The sequence below is a fragment of the Pezoporus wallicus genome, unplaced genomic scaffold, assembly GCF_028554395.1.
Source record: "Pezoporus wallicus isolate ANWC-B61680 ecotype Strahan unplaced genomic scaffold, APGP_CSIRO_Pwel_v1 contig_642, whole genome shotgun sequence".
NCBI classification, from domain to species: domain Eukaryota; kingdom Metazoa; phylum Chordata; class Aves; order Psittaciformes; family Psittacidae; genus Pezoporus; species Pezoporus wallicus.
The window spans coordinates 758,662-777,569 of NW_026637470.1; the positions used below are offsets into that span (position 1 = coordinate 758,662).

Consider the following 18,908-nt stretch of genomic DNA (forward strand, 5'->3'; position numbering starts at 1 on the left):
AGAACCAACAGAACTCCTCTAAAATAAATGATCCTCTACTATGTTTTCTTCCTACCCCTCATAAAATACATTTCCTGCCTTCACATTATTAACAGTTAGGATCTTTCTTTGGCTTTCCCCATATAACTTAATTTTCCTCATCCCTCTGTATCAATGTGTTGTCTTTTGTTACACAAGATATCTGTGGTTTTTGAATTCTTTAGATTCTATTTTATCTCAAATCCTCACCTGTTCTTTAGCCAGGAGACAAGCGGCATACCAGTGCTTATTAGACACCCTCTCTCACAATCAAAGACACCAATATGGCCAAGCTCCAAAAAGTAAGGAATAGGGTTTGGACTTGACCTAAAACATACAGTTGTTAGATTATCACATTGGGCGAATAGTAACAGTGACTTCACCATTCTGTAGACAATGCTGGTGATGCTTTAAGTACAACACAAGCTTGACAGGGTTAGTAATAGCAAAAACGGGAGGGGGCATAGGGTGGGGAGAGAAAAGAGAACACAACAGACCCAAAGCAAGGCGCAACACTGTCAGGAAGTACTCTGGAAGTACTGCTCTGGGCAAAGGTAAGTGAACACAGGCTGCCCAGGAACAAAGAATAGGGCTTATACAGAAACTTCACTGAAAAAAAGGGGACAAAGTATTCCAGTATACTACCCCATGAAGAGGTGTAGAAGCAAAACTAATTGAAGGCTGTTCACACAGTTCAGGGAAGAGCAAGGCTGAAAGCAACTATGTGAAACAAAAAACCTCGACTTTACTTCAATATGCTTTATATATAACAAGAAGAAGCAGAACTGACCAGATCTAAACTAGAATCAGAGGAAAGGAATTTCAAGCAGTGGCTATACACATTTTTCAACTAATGTCAAAACACAAAGGAAAAACTATTAATTAGGAAGACAATTTGGACACTGGTACAGAAGTATTTTCCATCCTGAAAAAGAAAGTATTACTGAAAGAAACTGCCTAAAATCAGGGCATTAAATAGGAGAATATCGAACACAACAGAGCAAGTCTCAAAAGTGCCACCATAAAATCTGTGTTAAGAATGGACCTTAAACAATATCCACAATTTGAATCCTATGCGCAAGAAGCACAGACGAAAAACTCCAGTAAGTGAAGAAGTCTCTTATCTCTACAAATGTAATACTCATCACTGCCTAATAATTCCTAGCAAATATAGGTCTGTTGCTTTTGGGTTTAAGAGCCGTTCTAACTGAAAAAGATAAAGTTTCAAAACTGAACTGATGCAATGTGACTTTCGTGACTATGCAAACTGACAGGTCTAACCAGTCTACTGCTAAGTACCATACAGAAGTAAGGTGCAACAGCCAAGACTCAGTTATGAGAGTCACTCTAGCAGATGAACCAAGAGGCACATTCACCTTCATAATCAGCAGCAGAACAATTACTTCTGGAAGCCACTCTTGTAAATTTAGTGCTTATATGAAGATCTCTCAAGCCTTTGCATCATGATTAGGAATCAAAGCTAGTATCATCTCTGCCAAATTTGTCACAATGCATCAAGCGTGCTACAACCCTCTTCCAAAGAGGAAGCCTGATGCCAAATACTTATTTTGATTAACTATTCTGCACAACTTATTAATAAGAGATTTGTAACACACAAGCAAACAAAAGCCAAAAATAATACCAACCATGCACTAATAAAAAGAAATGGAATGCATTAGGAAAACAAATGAACAAATAAAAACCACACAAGAAAAATCATAACACCATAGGACTCAGCACTGGCAAAGTTTTTTGCTGTATCCCACTCACTTCTGGAAGATATTACATTATTAAGGATTTTACTAGTCATCAGTATGTATCTACTACAAAACTAAGCCAGCACGAAAAGAAACACACACACACATGCAGAGTAACACCAGTCTTTCCCTAAAGCTTTTCTTTTCTGAGTTCTTACACTCACTACTGAAGCCAGAGCTGGCTGACTGATCTGGAAAGCAGTAGAACATTCTGAATTTTAAAAATAAATACCTATACAGGATAATTTCTTCAGTAGTATAAACACATGGCTACAGCACATTGCAGCGCCGCTCCATTTTTCTTCAAGCCACAGTTACCCACTGGTCATGCCCTACCCACTGCTTTTATGTCTCAACTATATATAAGAGCAGCACCTCTTTAGCATCTATTCTAATAGCCCTCACCATTAGCAAAACACATGAATCATGAATACAGTCACTCTCAGTCTTCCTTACCATATCTTTTTGTTACACTGATTAAAAACCTAACAAAGTCAGGTATCTTCTGACCATCTTTCACAGTCACAGTAGGGAGAGAAGACACAAGCAGCAAACTGCACAAGCAAACGACCCATAACCACACAGAGCAACAAGAACCGAATCAGGAAACTAATTCTATTCCCACCTATCCATGGACTCTATGTTTGACCTTGGAAAGTCATTGGGTTTTTGGCTTGTTTTTTCACAATCAGGACATGAAGGGCTTTTACGCAGATGGCAGGAACAACAACAACAAAATAACCGAGTAAGTTTAATTATTATTTATTCCATTATGCCAGGCCTTAGAACTCTTCCACAATGGCATAAATTCAGAATGATTCTCTAGACCTTTGTTTTGAAGTTCTCTTTGTGTAAGAGCACTGGTAAAAGCACTAAACCATTATCAGAGAGCCCCCTGCACCATATCAAAATCAGATAAAAGCTCCATTTCACAAATTCTTCTAGTGAGCAAACAAATTTAACCTTATTTTCTACACTGGCAGCTCCCAATCTGCAATTTCCAGAAGAAACACCACCTGCAAGACCCTCTGCCACTGCTCCCAGACAAAATTAAATTTTAGAGTCAAAATAAGTGTTACCAGGAAAAGGAAAGCAGAATATTGCCTTGAGTATTTTTCACTCTGCACCATGTCTGAATTTCATGGCCACCTGATCAAGTTTCATTCTGATACCAAGTTTCCTGGTAATCTCTCAAAGCACCACACACTGGAAACATGCCACAAGTACAGGTTTGAAAAAAACAAAGTACGGATGAAATGTTTTACAGACTAAGCAGTGTTATCAAGAATACCAACAGAAAGACTTTTTTTCCTTACACATACTGGGAAGTACCTGCTTGTGCCTGTACTTTTAAAGGGAAAATTGTGTTAAATCTGCTACCCAAATAACTACAAATACTTAGATTTACAGCAAAAAGACTACAACCCATTGCAATGTATACCCTTGAATCTCGCCTACCAGAAGCAGAAAAATTAACTAACATGTAATCTCACACAGAGCAGTCAAAAATGACCACTTGCCAATACAGACTGTTGCCCATTACAACTGTTCTGGATTTTGAATATACTTATTAAATGGCACTTCATAAAATTAGTCATATAATTACAATGAAAAGGGGAGAGTTCTTGCTCCTGAATAAGAAACAAATGAGGAGAAGTTATGGTTGTGTGTATATGCACAACTACCTTAATGCCTTCGTGTTTTCCAAGTGAGGCAACAAAAACAAATTTATTTAAATAAATTACAGAAATATATACTTAAATTCAACAAGAATGTTTTCAAAGATATACCTACACAAAAGACATATCCAAAAAAGAGCCTCATAAACTCACTGAAGAAACATGCAGTGACTGAAATGTTCAGATTGCTTTAGAAATAACACATTGTGCCCCAGCAGCATGCCATTCATTGAATAATCTGATTAATCAAAATAGTGAAAGATTTCAATAATTGTATCTTATGGTAGGAGTTTATATATATCAATCTCTTTTCAAAAATTACACAAAATATTAAATGGAACACAAAACCAGTATTATCCTTGTAAAGTTATAGCCTCTGTCTATTCTGAGGATGCAAAACTGCAACGTTAATCCAGAGATTTCTCACACTTTCCATACCAAAAGCCATACCTTCTTTTTCTTGATAAAAAAGTTTACCACTGCAGATATGTAACTTACAAGTTACAAACTGAAGAGCGTAAAGGCACATGGCTATATATCACTATCTGGCTAACTAAACTCCAGTTGAGGAGTATGAAGTATTTTTCAGAAAATGAAGTTATTTTAAATAGTATACATAGGTTCTGAAAAGTGGCCAGTGATGTCACATCGAAATAAACAGTGAAAGAGTTTCTTTAGGTTGGAAAGGGTACTTAACATCTTTTTTACAAAAGGTAGCAACCACAAAATACACAGACACACACAAATTACGAGTAAAGAGAACCACAACATCAGTAGAACCCAAGGAAATGAGGTAATGTCAAACTCTAGGTTTAGCGCTTACTTTTGCAAGACTCAGAATCTAATTATATGGAAATTGCTGTTTTCTATTAATAATTTTCTCTTCAAAGAAATGTATTGGCTGTTTCCTCTTCTGAGTTTTTACACTGAAAAGAAATAACCATAATTCCATAGTATTTCTTTACCTCATATGATCTTAATGATTAATTATTGCAATTATGTTCAAGACAAGTGTATCATATTAGAACATTGTAAGCATTGCCACATAAAAATAGTGAAAGTTCAGTAAGATCAAGAACATAATTTCGCACCTATAATTATAAACCTGCCTTGAAATACTGTAGACTTAAAAGGCATATAGTTTTGTCAACAGAAGTAAGATTTCATCTGACAATACAGCTCGTGATGTTCACCATTTTCCTGTCTTCACCTAAATACACAGGGAAAACCGAGCAATTCTGTAAAAGCAGACAGACATTGCAATTGCTGAGATTTTTAAAGTACTGCAATAACACAAAAAAACAATAACATCCACTTAAAAGTACACCTTGCCTGTGAATGTTCTTGGGAAGCACTGATTCAGCATATTACAGTGCCATTTAGGTCAGTTAATACTGTGCTTACAATTAACGTCCAAACTATTTCGAATGGCAAGTATGACAAACATAGAAAAGATGTCTGGATGATCTTAAGGTCCTTTACAACCCTAACTATTCTATGATTCTATGTCCTGAAACTTTAAAATTCTGCTGCCATTATTCACTCTCTAAATGTGAAACTATTATTTTGTATTGTGTAAGAGAGAACACTCGTTTGTTATTAAATATTTTACAAGCTCAAAATTACAATTTTTCTCCTCAATTTTATCCAAACCCCAAGACTGCAAAAACAGGTACATATCACACCTTAACTGTACCCTTCACCAAAAATGAGTTACTAACTATGAAAACTTGCTTCAAAATCTTTGCCCATGAAGGCACCACAGGTCTTTTACGAGGACTTTACAAGTAGCTATAGGCTACTTTAGCTTCTCTTCACATTCTTTTTAAAGGTAGAAATTGCTTAAGCTCAAAATACTGAAAAACAACCATAGAATCAATTATTACTGCAAAGCAGAAATTAGCAAGTCAAAGAAACTCTCATTCACAAACTAGTGATCATTTATGCAATTCATAGAACAGAATAGCATGCTTAAAAGAATTATGACTGCAAAGAGATATGAGCAAAGGGTACTGCCTTTTAACTAGCATTAAAAAAAGCACATGTACTATGCCTAATAAAACAGTCTACAGATCTTTCCTGGAGAAATCAAGCTATAAAAAGATTATTTTCAAAGTTTCCTTGTGCTACTATCAACCATAATAAGTCAGAAATTACAAAGAGCTACTCAGTACAATGACTAAACAATAAAAGTAAATAAAATCAAAACCAAGAGCTTAACTTCATAAAATTGCAGCTACTGAAACTGCAAAAGGTTAAAGAATATTTGCAGGCATCTCAGAAGACTTCTTCAGATATACTGTCCAGAGTAGCCAGACTCAAGACACTGACATGCTCTCCGATAATGATTTAAATGTTAGTCACGCAAAACCATCTACTCATTTGATTGTAAATGAGTTTTTCCCAACCTTTAACACTCATCATGTGCATACACGCTATACAATAGCTGTAGTTATGCTATTACTCAAATCTTAATAAGCTCTATGTTAAAACCTCCAGTGACAGTAAAAACCGTAGCCTGAAGATCCCATGATCTTCCCTTGAATTCTACTCTTAAGTCTATATAATCCTGTTTCTACATCTTGAGCAGCACTGAAACCATTCTCACTAACATCTTGCAGCCTAACCCTCCAATGAGGCTCACAATCAACAGGTAATTCTCATCTTCCTAGATCTGTCAATCACACAAGACTACCAGCAGTGTTCCTTTTTCAGAAATATTCTCCCTGGTTTCCTTGGCACGTTGGTCTCATGATTCATCCCCTTATCATTCTAATTGTTCTTTCAGTGCATCCTCCTTAAGAAGCCTCCGCATTCACCTGTGCTATTTTATGAATCATTTAATCGATTCCTGTCTCGCACCCATTTCTATTCTCATTCCCTTTATCCTGGGCCAGGACTGAAATCAAACTATTAACTCCCTGCCATTAATCACAATATACTTTCTACTTCATATCTCCTGTGTTTGTCCAAGCTAATACCCCAGCTTGTGTCTTTCTCCATATAGATACCTCACTATCAGCTCAGTGCAGACAAAACACAGGTCTTACTCTTTCATTGCTTCAGTTCGCTTTCCGCTACTGCAAGTCACTAACCTTTGGGACTCTAAACGAAGCATCAGCCCTCAAACTATGGTTCTGTATCGGTCCTAGAATTAACCCAGTTTTCATATCCTGGGAATGCCCACCACATCACTAATATAAGCCTTTTAGTAGCTTAAATCTTATCCTGTGACCATAGCAGTTTACATCAGAACTAGCAAAGCATCCTTGTTCATGTTTCAAAAACCAGAGCTGACCTTGTTCTGTTCATTCTGAATGCTACTCTCTAGATAGCTTTTATAGCCCAAGGTCAGATCAAACAAGTCTCCCCTACATCCCCCATCTCCTGAGCAGCATCTGCTTCACTCTCTAATTCAAGACACTTACTGGTCAATGCCCTCATCCCAAAATTACTAATCAGGACATAGATGAGGTTCTTATTTTAATCAACTGTTATATTTTCATTTCTGAACTTCTCCACAAAGCAGCACCTTATTCTTCCAAAACACACCCACAAATGTTTCCACAGGGCTCACTAAAAACAAACAAACAAACAAACCGACCAGATGGCTGGCACACCTAGACCACTATGCTAAAATTCACTGCACTGATGCCAGATATTCTCCTGTGTCTTACCCTTATATTGTTAAATATTCTGGGTCAGGAAACACCTCTTAACCACAGAGCTGTGGGATGACTAATTCAGACACATAATTCAAATAGTCTGATACTTTAAAAAGTGTTACGAAAACAACTGTCTACTTTACAGTGCCTATGGAAAACATCTTAGCAGTGACAACCCCACTCAGTTATTTTGTCTTTTTCAAGGCTTCTCAACCTGTCTGAAAAATAATCCCAATACTATCCTTTATACTGTGGTGACAAAGGTTTTCACTGGCAATCAAACATTCAAAACAATGCCTAGCACTTCTCATTTTTATCTATCTTTTCTAAAATTTTGATCACTTGTATGGTGGCACAGGAATTGCAAGGGTGGTTTGGTTGCTGGTTTTTTGGTTTTTGGGTTGTTTTATTTTTCAATAGCTTCTTGCGTTACTTTCTAGTACTTTAAAGATCAGGTCATCTCAGGCTACAGAGACACTATTCCATATTTTATGTCACTGTAAAGTGACACAAAATTCAGTTCTTTGGAATAGAAACTGTGTCATATGGTTGTGTTAGGTGCAGCACAGAAAGTTACAAACTAATTGAGGCCTATATGCATTTCTGTAGTATCAGTAATTATTTAAAACAAAATGTTTTGCACTCATGTAAATGCTTCTCTAATTAAAAACCCTTTTCATTATTTTTGTCATCTTACAGTGATGCTTTCGTAAATCATTCACAAGAAAAACCAAAATACTATCCTATCTACATATATACTATATTATACTATACTATCCACATAACTATACTATACATAACACATATATATGTATATTATATATAATGTATATTATATAATTAATATTATACATTAATTCTAATATTAATATATATTATACATATATATTTTATACTATACTATCCACATACAATACTATACTATCCACAAAACCCAAAAATACTATCCTATTATTCCAGCCATAAATTACCCGTTTCATTTTAAATAATGGTTCAAATAGTTAGTAAATCATTTTCAGTTATTTGATGTTTCTGTGTACTTTCTCATTATAGCTCTGCTACGGTGCAATACAGGTTCCGTCACACCATGTATATGGGTATGATGCAAGTAAGCAGGAGTATGCCACATGCTACAAACAAGAAATTGGAAATGTAGTTTGACTGCCCCCCAGAATAACTGCAGTAAATTCCTACTATTCCGTTTCAACACAGCATTAACCTATGTACTATCAGGTAGGCTTAGGCACAAAGTTTATGCAGAAAAAAAATCGTAGTACTTTTACGTTCAGCCTACACTGACTGCAGAAACACCATATGCTTTACCTCAAAGTTTGAGCACCCCTAAGAACTGCAAACTGTCCCTTAAAATACAACATGGTATTTGCATACTACATTCTTCAGTTAAACTTCTTAATTTCAGGAACTTTTTTTCCTGTGCAATTCAGCTTTTACATAAAGAAAACTGCCTTTACTATTTCGAAAAAAAAAAAAAATCACCTACTGAAGTAACATCAATTTTTAATATTAACACAGACAGACAGCTCAGCATCAGAGCCACACTCCAAACACAGGACATAAAAAAAAAAAAAAAAAATCAGACTCCTCAATGTAATCTAACTGTAATATTAACTAAATTTAACAGACTTCATTTTACCAATGTTAAAAATATTTAACAGTAAGAAAACAAGACTACTTTTTCAGAGAATTATTCGACTTACAGGTTTTGAACAATAAATTCAACATTAAAAACCTAAAATACACACCCTTTTTTTTCCAATCATGGTAAAATGCTGTTTTTCCTAATGAATAAATAATCTACAGTTGTTACTGTCAACACTGTAACAGATCTCAGAGAAGAATAAAAGTAACATCACAAACATGAGAACACTCCTGACAAACTGATTATTATTGTAATAATCAATAAACAAAAGGAAACAGAACCCAAATATTCAGATGAATGCAGTAACAGAAACGTGGAAAGACTTAGTTGCTAACTAGAGCACAGACTAAAACTTGCAGCAAACTTTAAACGCGTTTGCTCCCTTCTTTCAACTCTAACCTCTAAAACAGTACACTCCAGGAACCACAACAAAATAAGACTAGCTTGCCCGAAGAACATTTAATTGGGAAAATGTGTATCAGCCACAAGCCGCCTTTATCAGGAGAGAAATCAAGCAAAAGCTTCAGTTTAGTTTTCGACAAACAAGAGTGAAGAATTGGAAACACTACTGCAGCCAAACAAAACAACAAAATACCATAATGCTACCTTCTCCATGAGAACAAAAGCATCAACCACCAACTCCACCCCACCCCCAAGCAGGCTGTTGCTCTCTAACCACAGAGCCAATGCTGTAGACAATGTAATCCCACAGGGAAGACAGAAGGTCACAGACACACTGTGAAATCACAAAATAAGGTCCACGTTGCAGAAGGGCAAGGCAGTACTTTCACCACTTAGGGTTTCATTTGCACAAACAGGTGGGGTACAGAAACAGCCCGTTCATCTCTTGACTGTCCTTCCCTCAACACATAGAGGGAGGTCACATATGCTTAGTCTAGTCCAAAATTAAGGACACGGCACTTACAGTAAGCAGCAGAATTCAAGACGTGGTGAGGATGACAATATGCAATGTAACACTGCAGGTGAGATTGCATTGTGTATACCAGCAGTGGATCTGTTATTATTCATCAGCTGCAGGTGGCTAACAGGGTGTCACTTAGTATAGTGACACACGCTGCAGCTGGCTAGCCATGATTAAGTATTACCCAGTGTGGTTGAAAGGGATGGCGACTATCATTCATTACACTCCAGCGTGGCGTAGCGGGGTGGGGGGGCTGCTACCCTTCGCTGCAACGCAATATTTGGAGAAAGGCAGCTAGAATTCCCTAAAGCCTTGGGAATGGTGCACGGGGAGGAGAGAGAAAGGGAGCCTTACTCCCCCAGTCTGCAGGAACTGGTGTCCTGCTAGCAGCGGCAGAAAGCCTGACCGCGCTCTACGCGACCGGGAGCGCTCCACCTCGGCGCTCGGCGGTGTCAGAGCCACCCCGCTCCCGGGCCAGGCCGGGGGCCTCCAGCTAGCCCCCGCCGTACGAAGGGGCTAAGGCAGGGCAGAAAGGCTGCGCTCAACTTCTCCAAACTGCAGGAGCAAAAGCCTTTGTCCGAGAGCTCCCCAGTATGCGGCCGAGGGAGCCCCGGAGTCCCCCTCCTACGGCAGGTTGAACTGGGGCAGCAAAGAAGGGGGAACGGCATGTGCCCGCCCCGGGTCCGTCCTCGCTGGTCTCCGCTGCTCTCCGGGAAGCCCTCAGAGAGGGACCCGTCCGGAGCAGCCAGGAGGAGCACTGACCCCGCACGGAGTTCCGACCGCTGTGCTCGTGCCGAAGAGAAGCGGAGCAGGGGAAGCGCCGAGCCCTGCCGAGCCCTCCCCACCAGGGTGCCTCCGGACGGGAGCCCAGGCCGCTCACGGCCTGTCACCCGAGGCGCGGGGGGCCTCCTCCCGTGTGCCCACCCGGCGGGATCCCAGCCCCCCGGGGTTTGCTCCCCGGGCCTGCCCCAGGGCCATCCGAAGGACAGCCCTGGCTTCCCCCGAGCGGCGGCCGAGGCGCCGACGGGCGGGTGTGGAGCAACCGGTGCGCCGCCACCCCCAGAATCAGCCGGCTGCCGGCGCGGCGCCGCGAACCCCCCGCACTCACCCTGTCACAACAGGCGCCATCTTCCACAAACTCTCGCCAAAACTCCTACTCTCGCGAGAGAGCCCCCCCCTCCCCGCGCCCGGAGCGCGCGTGCGCGGGCCCGTGAGCCACGCGCGGGGCGGGGGAAGGAGGCGGCGCGCACCGCCCACTCCGCGCCTGGGCTCTCCCCTCAGACACAACAGCCGAGGCGTGGGAACCGAGCGGCTCTCGCGAGAGCCGCGCGCCGCTGGCCAGCGGGCAGAGCGGTGAGAGCGGCAGCTCTCGCGAGAGCAGAGCGCGCGGGGCGGGGGGGAGAAGACGGGAGATTGAGGGATTCCTTCTGCCCGCTAGCGCGTCTGGCTCCTGCGCCTTACCCCGCTGGCGAGGAGGGGCGGCGGGGGATGGAACAGAGGTGCCCCAGGTGCCGGTGAGGGGAGCTCGCCGCTCTTCCCTCCGCCCCCCCACCCCGCGGGAAGCGCGTGTGGGGCCGCTTGCCTCGTGCAGCCTGTGGGCGCCGCACATGCGCGGCTGGCGGTCCGGGGAGAAGCTCCTGCCGCGTAACTGGGCTGTGCCGACCGGCGCCGTGGTGTGTGGGGGAGACGAAGACGTTCGTTTTCCTCGTATAAAATCTCTCAGGAGTTCAAATGGGATCTTCTGTGGAAGTTTTGTCAGTGCCTGCTTAGACGAATCGCTTGAGTCAAAACCCCAAGCTGATGACCATCGAGCAGCTTCACTTCCCTGCCATAGTCAGAGAAAGCCAGGCCGCACCGACTGGAGGAAACCTGTCGTGTTGTGTCTGGTGGCTCTGTCAGGCAGTACGGACTAAGCGCTTCCTGTTTATCGAGGTTAAAAATTAATTCGTACATGACTCCATACAGGAAACTGAAAATAAATTGATTTCCAAATAGCGAACAAAAACGCTGGAGTAGGAGGCTGAGATGTGGAGGCACAGGCATTAGCGCTAATGGATTTCTTACACTGAAATGTTCCATCACCTTTTAAAAATCGGTTCCAAACGAGAAGCCTGTTTTCATAATACCTCTTGTAGTCTGCAGCCAAAAGCACAAGAAGCATTTGTTTAGCAAACACAAGTTGTTGAGTCTGCTAAGACTTAACCGATGCAGCAAAGCTGCTGAGGCACGGGAGCAGAAGGTATCTACAGATGTGATCCAGTGTTTTGACATAGCAAAAGAAGACCCCCATTTTGGATTTGTTTTAACAACATGTTTTCAAGGTGAGGGGGCTGTTTGTCCATTAGAAGACCATGTCGGAAAATTAATACTTTAAGGATTCTGCCCTGTCTGTTCAACTTCTCTGTCTTTAGTATAACATGTCAATCCAACTTCAAGCACAAATGCAGTGTTGATTTAAAGATCTGCTGAGATTCCAAAACCCACATAATTTTTATTACTGCACCTCTGTACCTCTGCTGTCTCCCAGATTAGAGAGTAAAATAACATTTTAGTAATCTCGTAAATGTGATTTTGGGTTTCTCTCCTGCATACATTCTCCACTGCTAGTATTAATTCAATGAATGATGTCTCAGATGAGTAAAATCATGTTTTAAGAGATTACTTGGCAACAGAGTTTGCTGTAATTCTACTCACTGTACAAATAGCTATTGTTTGCTCTCATTAAGGGACTTTCCCCATCATGATTTCCACCTCCTCATTAGGTTTGAAAGGACTTTGGTTGGCTCCCTCATAGGTGCAGTTCTCGGCAAAAGCACAATGCATACTGGAAATCCTCTGTATTGTTTGCAGAGACTGGCTCATAATCTATTTGGAAATCTCTTCCTAAAAACATCTTTTTTTTTTTTTTTCCCCTCCCAAGGCTGAAGAATGATCTCAGCTCATGCTCACTCCATTCCATTAAGAATGGTTTCTGGATATTTGCCATGGACTGTCTCTAGATGGTCATTTGATGGGGCCCCTCTTTTAGTGTGTTTTGAATCAAACTGGAAAATCTAAAAATATAGCACACAATAATCTGCAGTGTCTAGACTTTTAATATTTTACAAAGAAGGCATTTTGGTAACCAGATTAATTGGATACTGGAGCAGGTATATTATTTCAAAGAATTAATAATTACAGAAATTATTGTAGTCTTTTCCATCACCAGCAGAAGTACATTATAAAGCAAATAACCACTGATTTTTCTTTTTTTTTCTTTTTGATGATAAACAGTCTGTAGTTCAGAAGGCCAGGAATACTATTAAAACAGAAAACAATAGCCTGAAATTGTATGAGTAGCCAGTGGAAGGAAAGATAATAAAACCACAGTGGTTTTTTTTAATATTGTTCATGCATTAATTTATCTTCTTGCTGCTATGTTTGCATTTCACATAGTAAAGTGTGAGCAATTCCTGTTGACTTTATTGGAAACTGAAAGCATCTGGTACCCTGGAGAACTACGGCCTGCTTTCTGGTCTGTAATGAATGTAAGCACTTCCAGAGCTGGAAAACACATTTACATACAAGGTTTGCTGCTTTTAAAATGTTGCGTTTGCTATGCAAATCAGTAGTTTGATGTAAGACCTCCTGAGGTTGGTGGAAGGGTGGTTCTGAATCAGGCCCATCACTTCAGAGGTGGTTTGGAGAAGCACAGCTTGGAGGCTCCTTTGAAGGGTGTAATTTCAACAGGTGTTGGGCTTCACTCTTCCCAGCAGACGCCTTGCTGAGTGGCTCCAGCTGGGTGCTCAGAGTCATTAGCTGCCTTCAAAAATGGAAGGCTGTTAAAGAAGGAAATCCAGTTTACTCTCATAAACTGAGGGACAGGATCACCTCCTACTTCTTTGGATTCACCAATACATGCAGATGTGGACAGGGCCAGGTCTGCACATCAGTCTTCTAAGGATCTTACTTTGGGTAGAAAGAGGAGAAAAGACAGGGACCCTGGCAAGAGCCGACGGTAGGGATCAGGCCCTTTGTGTGGACAAGGAGGAGATCTTTTGTCCTGGAGTTTTGTCTTGCCAATGGTACTGAAGGAGTTGCTTGCCAGCAATGTTTGAGCAACTACAGCAGAACTCTACAGCAAAAGGGCAGACAGGAGCAGGAGCACTGGGTGCAAGGTGTGATCACCAGGCAGATTTCAACAGCTTGTTCAGCCAGTCCAGACCAAACTTTCTCCAGCTCAGCCTCATCTCTGGGCTTCCCTTAAGCTCATTCGTTTGGGCACAGCATGAGTTAACATGCTGGATGGCTCCTTGTTTGGCAGCTGTCTCCTGCCTCCCTGGCTTGGACAAAAACGGGAAGACAACAGATCTGCAGACATTTGTGTAGGAGCACCCTGTCTTTTATGTGCATAGCACAGCCATGTAAGAGACACACAAGGTGACCAAGAGTACCCTTCTCTTTTGAGTCTGTCTTCTTACAAAAAATAATTAATATTGTGTCTTGTAAAATCCAATGACTTTAAACAGCATTGTAAGTAGTGGAACCACACGGTTACCTGAATCTTCACTATAAGCAACAGGTTTATCTTGAGATGTTTCAGTTTGTATCTGGTGCTGTAAATCACACATTCTAGTTGTAGGTACTGTGATACAAGCCTGCTGGAATTTTATAAGCACAGGATGTACAGTGTGGTTTAACCGCGTGTCTAGGAAAGAAAATAAACAGGCAGTTGCCCACAGAACATACCTTACATCTGAACTGTGGTGCACATGCCAACAAAAGTTATCGCTTAAGCTGCTAGCTGGGCAGCTTGATGTCAGAAGTGCCTCTGCTGTTTGAAATGGATGCTGTTGTTCAGCATAGCTCAGAGGATTTGCAATGTTGTCTTGAGGATGATAGGAAAAAAGGATGGGCTAGTTAGCAGTCTGCAGCAGGAGTACTGTTCAGTAGTTTTTGCTTCTGTGTCATTACCTCAGAGAGGACGGTAGCGCAAAAAGAAGGTCTGAATCTGTATTTTAATGCTGGTTGAGGTATAGGTATGCCTTAATAAGGTAGTTCCCAAAAGGTACAGTCAGGCTTGAGCCTCACTGGTGTTGCCTTGCAAACAAGTACAGTCCCTTCACAGAGCATTTTTATAATGTAAAGGCAAGATGCAATAAGTGAGTATAGCAAACAATAGGAAGGAAGAGGAGGAGGGAAGATGAGGTTAACAGTAATAACATCATGTGGTTATGTAGGTTAGCAGTGTGAACAGGTTAATGACTGACTTCTGTAACCTCTTATTTTTAAATACTTTTCTAAAACACACTGTTAAGACAATTTGCACTGCATTAAATTTTTGCTCCTCACCCTACCCCATAAAAGTATCTGTACTTATTTTCCATTAGCTGAAGGTCTTTTTCTGTTTGTGCATAAAGTATCCTGCATCTCTCTTAGTTTTACTGGGCTTTTCAAAGAGCCTGTCTCTGAACCTCTTGCACTGTGCTCCTCCTCTTATGCACGTTGCCTGCCCACCAGTTACATGTGGCACTGTGTTACTCCCTTAGCCTTGCTCTCCACACGCAGCTGTACTCTGTAGCAGTGGGTTGTGCCCACCCCATCCTCAGGGTGCCTCTGCCGGTGCCACCAGACTTCAGTGAATCTGTGAATCATCTGGAGAGTAGAATGTTGGCAGAGTTGGCAGATCCTGCCCACTACCACCAGGCACCTCCAGCCCTGCATTCACAGGCACAGGCACCAGCAGAGCGGAGGCTCACCAGAGCACACCTTGGTGCTGCCAGAAGCATGACTCTTGTGCTGCCCTGACCTTGTGCCGTGTTCAGTGTGGGTACCCACCAAACCAGTTCTGAGATTAAACCAAGATTACAGAGTCATTACTGACAGGGAGTGCAGCAAGAGAAACTGTAAAAATCTCCCTGCTTCCAAAATAAAGCTTTTCAGTCTGTCTGCTCCTGGTAGGACTGACTCTGAGCAGTGTTTGCCAAGGGACATTAGTTGCATCCCACTGACATCAAGAGGACAGGAAAGATTTAACTAGTCAGTTAGACTATGAATTATCACAAATAATGAACAAAGCAAAAGGAAGATTCAGAGATTAGGCTATGGCTCCAGATGTTTTATTTTGCAATGCTACAATTCTGAATCAATATGAAAACATGTCTTTGTGCAGAAAAACTTTTTAACCAGAGGTTCTGTTGCAGTTCTATTATTTTCATGACATATATTAGCTTACCATCTAAACTGCCAGAGACATCTTACACCCAAGACTGTAATTCAGTGACTGATTTTTTTTTAGCTAGTCTGCTCTCCCCTTCATGAGGCTCTTTGAGAAAATGTATGCTGACATGCTTCACCTTTACCTGCAGGTAAATTGTGTTTTTGGAAAAGCCCTCAAGGAATGAAATTCATTTTGTTTGACAAAACATGAGAGAAACCCACACTCTTGATTATACACATTTTTCTGCTGGATACAGTGCTTAAGGGAATTTCAGACTAACTCTAACAAGGTCCAAAAAGAGCTCAGTGGCCTACTCTAAAAGAAAACGACAAACTGCACAGAACCCCTTGATAAAACCATCACTAAAAATCTATTTGACATTATAAACCTTTTACTATGTTCTAAGAAAGTCTACGTCCCAGTCATAACCACACGCTATGTCAAATGGGAGGAAGCATAGACAGAAATCTTAACCTGTAATTTTGCATAGAAATATGTGCACACAGGAATTTTCCTAGTTATGGCAAGAGAGGAGTTAGGAAACTAATTGCTTCACAATGAGTATAAAGCTAGGTACTGCATAAACTATTTGGAGAATTTAGTGATGGCTAAGTCTTGTGCTGGTCCTGTGTGAAGAAGTTAAACTATTTTTGTCTGTTCAGTGGCTTACAGAGACTGTCCATGGCCTCAGGCTGTGAAGATAATACTTGTTTTGGGGCTGTTTCTTTATATAAAACATTGAGGAAGTTATGCATTCCTGAAACACAGTATTTTTTAAAACAGTCTGAAGGCATGGTCAAAGAACACATGATCCTAAAAAATAATCATGTAATACTGCCATGTTGGTATCTATTTGGATGACTTCTTTTGTCCAGAACAGTTGCACAAATTCTAGTTGTTGTGGACTTAGTCTAACTCTCATTTTGAACCTCTGCTGTTCTGTAGCTCATTTCCATAATACTCACCTGAAAAAAAGAAAGACTATTTCAGGCAGAAATTGATGAAAATAAATTCCTACAAATCGCCTAAGAATATTTCATTGCTCAGATCCAGGGTGGCTGACACTTGTGAATAAAATAATCTTTTGAATTTTTTCCTTTTAGGGCATTACACGTGACCTTTTAATGTCACTAAAGTTCATTAGTGCTTGGATGAGCTTTGTATAAATGAATGGTTGAACAGATAAGTTATAACTAAGGTAATGAGCTTATAGATGTTATGGAGGTCACTGAAGACATGTCAGGGATGCTAATTAATTAAAAGAATTTCTGTATAATTTTGTTTATTGTCAGTCTGGGTTCAGAATTTACTCTCTCTTCTTTAATCTTAACAAGTGGTGTTTCATTTTTAATGTTCCAGACAGCAGTTTTTTTTTCTAGAAATCTAGCTATCTAGCCATTCTTATTACTCATGGCTTCATTATCAGTTTGTTTTTCTGCTCATTACTGGCACTGACCTTGCCAGGAGATAAGTACATGCATAATTTTACTCATGCAATTAGACTCATTAAAGCTAATGGGATTAGTCAAAAAGTAAAGATACTTTTGCTTAAGTGTTTGTTATTTGAGGTGGTGTGACTAGAAACAACATCAGGAAAGTCTGGAAGGAATTCCAACTGAACACTGATTTTCATTATAAGTCATATAAAGAGATTCAATCATTTCTCCTTTGGCCCACCCCAATGGGTGATGAGCCCAAGGTGGTTTCACACTGGAGGTGAACAGGGATTTTCTAACATTGTTTTTTCTTAAGAATATGGGGGCTTCAAACTGAAGCTGGTCTCAGCAAACTCGGTGAGGTCATTTCTCAAGTCTAGGATGAATGAAAGGTAATGAGAAATACACATCTCAGTCAGTGGCCCAGCAGCAGAGGTTGACTGTAACGTTACAGCAGTGTCAAGGTGCTGCAACCTGGGAGACTTCAGGTCTCCCCAGAATATTTCATTAACATGGGGAGTGAGAGAGGGGCAAACTGAGGTCAGGTTTCCCCTGCACAGAAAGGAGATTGCTCTGAATGAAGCAATGTAAAGGTGTCTGCTGTCTCAGGAGAATGGTCTAGCAGTTTGGATGTGGGTTTATAGATTGAGGGTCTTGTGTGTGAAATTTTCAAGAGGTGTTTATGCCGGTGTAGAGTGGAGGAAAAGCCTAAAGAGGTTTTGTGGAAAAAGAAATGCATTTCCTTGCCATTATTCCTGCTGTACCATTGTTCCTCATTTCGAGCACTGCAGGTTTGCCTTTCTTTGACCTGCTGGCTGAAAGCCTCGCAGAAGCATTATAGCAGCCAGAAATACAATGTTCAGAGCGCAGCTGGTTTTCAGCCCCTTTCTTCGATAGCTTTCTCGGCTAGGGTTGGGAGAGGAGGGACAGGGAGCAGTTACTCCCTCCATCCCAAGGAAGTTCCCTTCTGGACCATCAGGACAATTTAATGGCAATTGGTAGCACAGGCCAAACATACATTGGATGATTATTAACTCCAACACAAAATAATTTGTCATTTTTGACCTCTGATGAGATGCCCCATATACAATGACTTATAAAGAATCTGGCCTCTCACTTACAAAATTAAATACTAACTGCTCTGCTATAATTCTGAAGCAATAAATTTCCCATGGCCTTGAAAAAAAAAAGAACATCACTTGTGGACTTTCACCTATTTTATACCTTCCTGCCAAAGAAACACTTGGTTTTGTCCCTGATAAAAACGAATACGAATGACAATGAAAACTTACTAAAGCTACAGTAAAGGCTATTTGTAGTCTAAACATTAAAATTCTTAGTTAATACTGATTCCTGTACCCTGGCCTTTTCTGGGTAGAGGTTAAAAAACAGCAAATCTACCACTATCTAGCGTAACATTGGGGGTGGTGTATTTTTAAGTATTACTCATTTTTCTCTAGGAAAGCAACTGATCTGTGCCCCAACGCACACAGTTTTATTAACATTGGAAAGAGCCATGTGGTGTTCATATAGTGTTTAATCTCAATGAAATCTCAGCACCCAAGGTTTTCT

The 18,908-nt window shown here is 40.8% G+C and overlaps 1 protein-coding gene and 1 long non-coding RNA gene across 5 annotated transcripts in view; both read right to left on the minus strand.

The window, feature by feature from the left end:
- RBPJ (recombination signal binding protein for immunoglobulin kappa J region) overlaps positions 1-18,908 on the minus strand; it is a 140,176-nt gene that overhangs the window by 43,463 nt on the left and 77,805 nt on the right. The window contains exon 1 of one of the 4 annotated variants that reach the window (XM_057405594.1): positions 10,810-10,931. The exons of 2 other annotated variants lie outside the window; for them this stretch is intronic. In XM_057405594.1, the coding sequence (XP_057261577.1) occupies positions 10,810-10,829 (20 nt within the window). In that variant the 5' untranslated portion in view covers positions 10,830-10,931. Of the gene's footprint in view, positions 1-10,809; positions 10,932-18,908 lie in introns of those variants that run through there. One more of the 4 variants, XM_057405596.1, reaches the window with a different exon arrangement.
- On the minus strand, positions 7,525-8,211 carry LOC130597250 (uncharacterized). The gene is made up of 2 exons (XR_008971704.1): positions 8,042-8,211; positions 7,525-7,857 (listed from the first exon to the last, which is right to left on the minus strand). It is a non-coding gene; the product is annotated as an uncharacterized LOC130597250 (long non-coding RNA).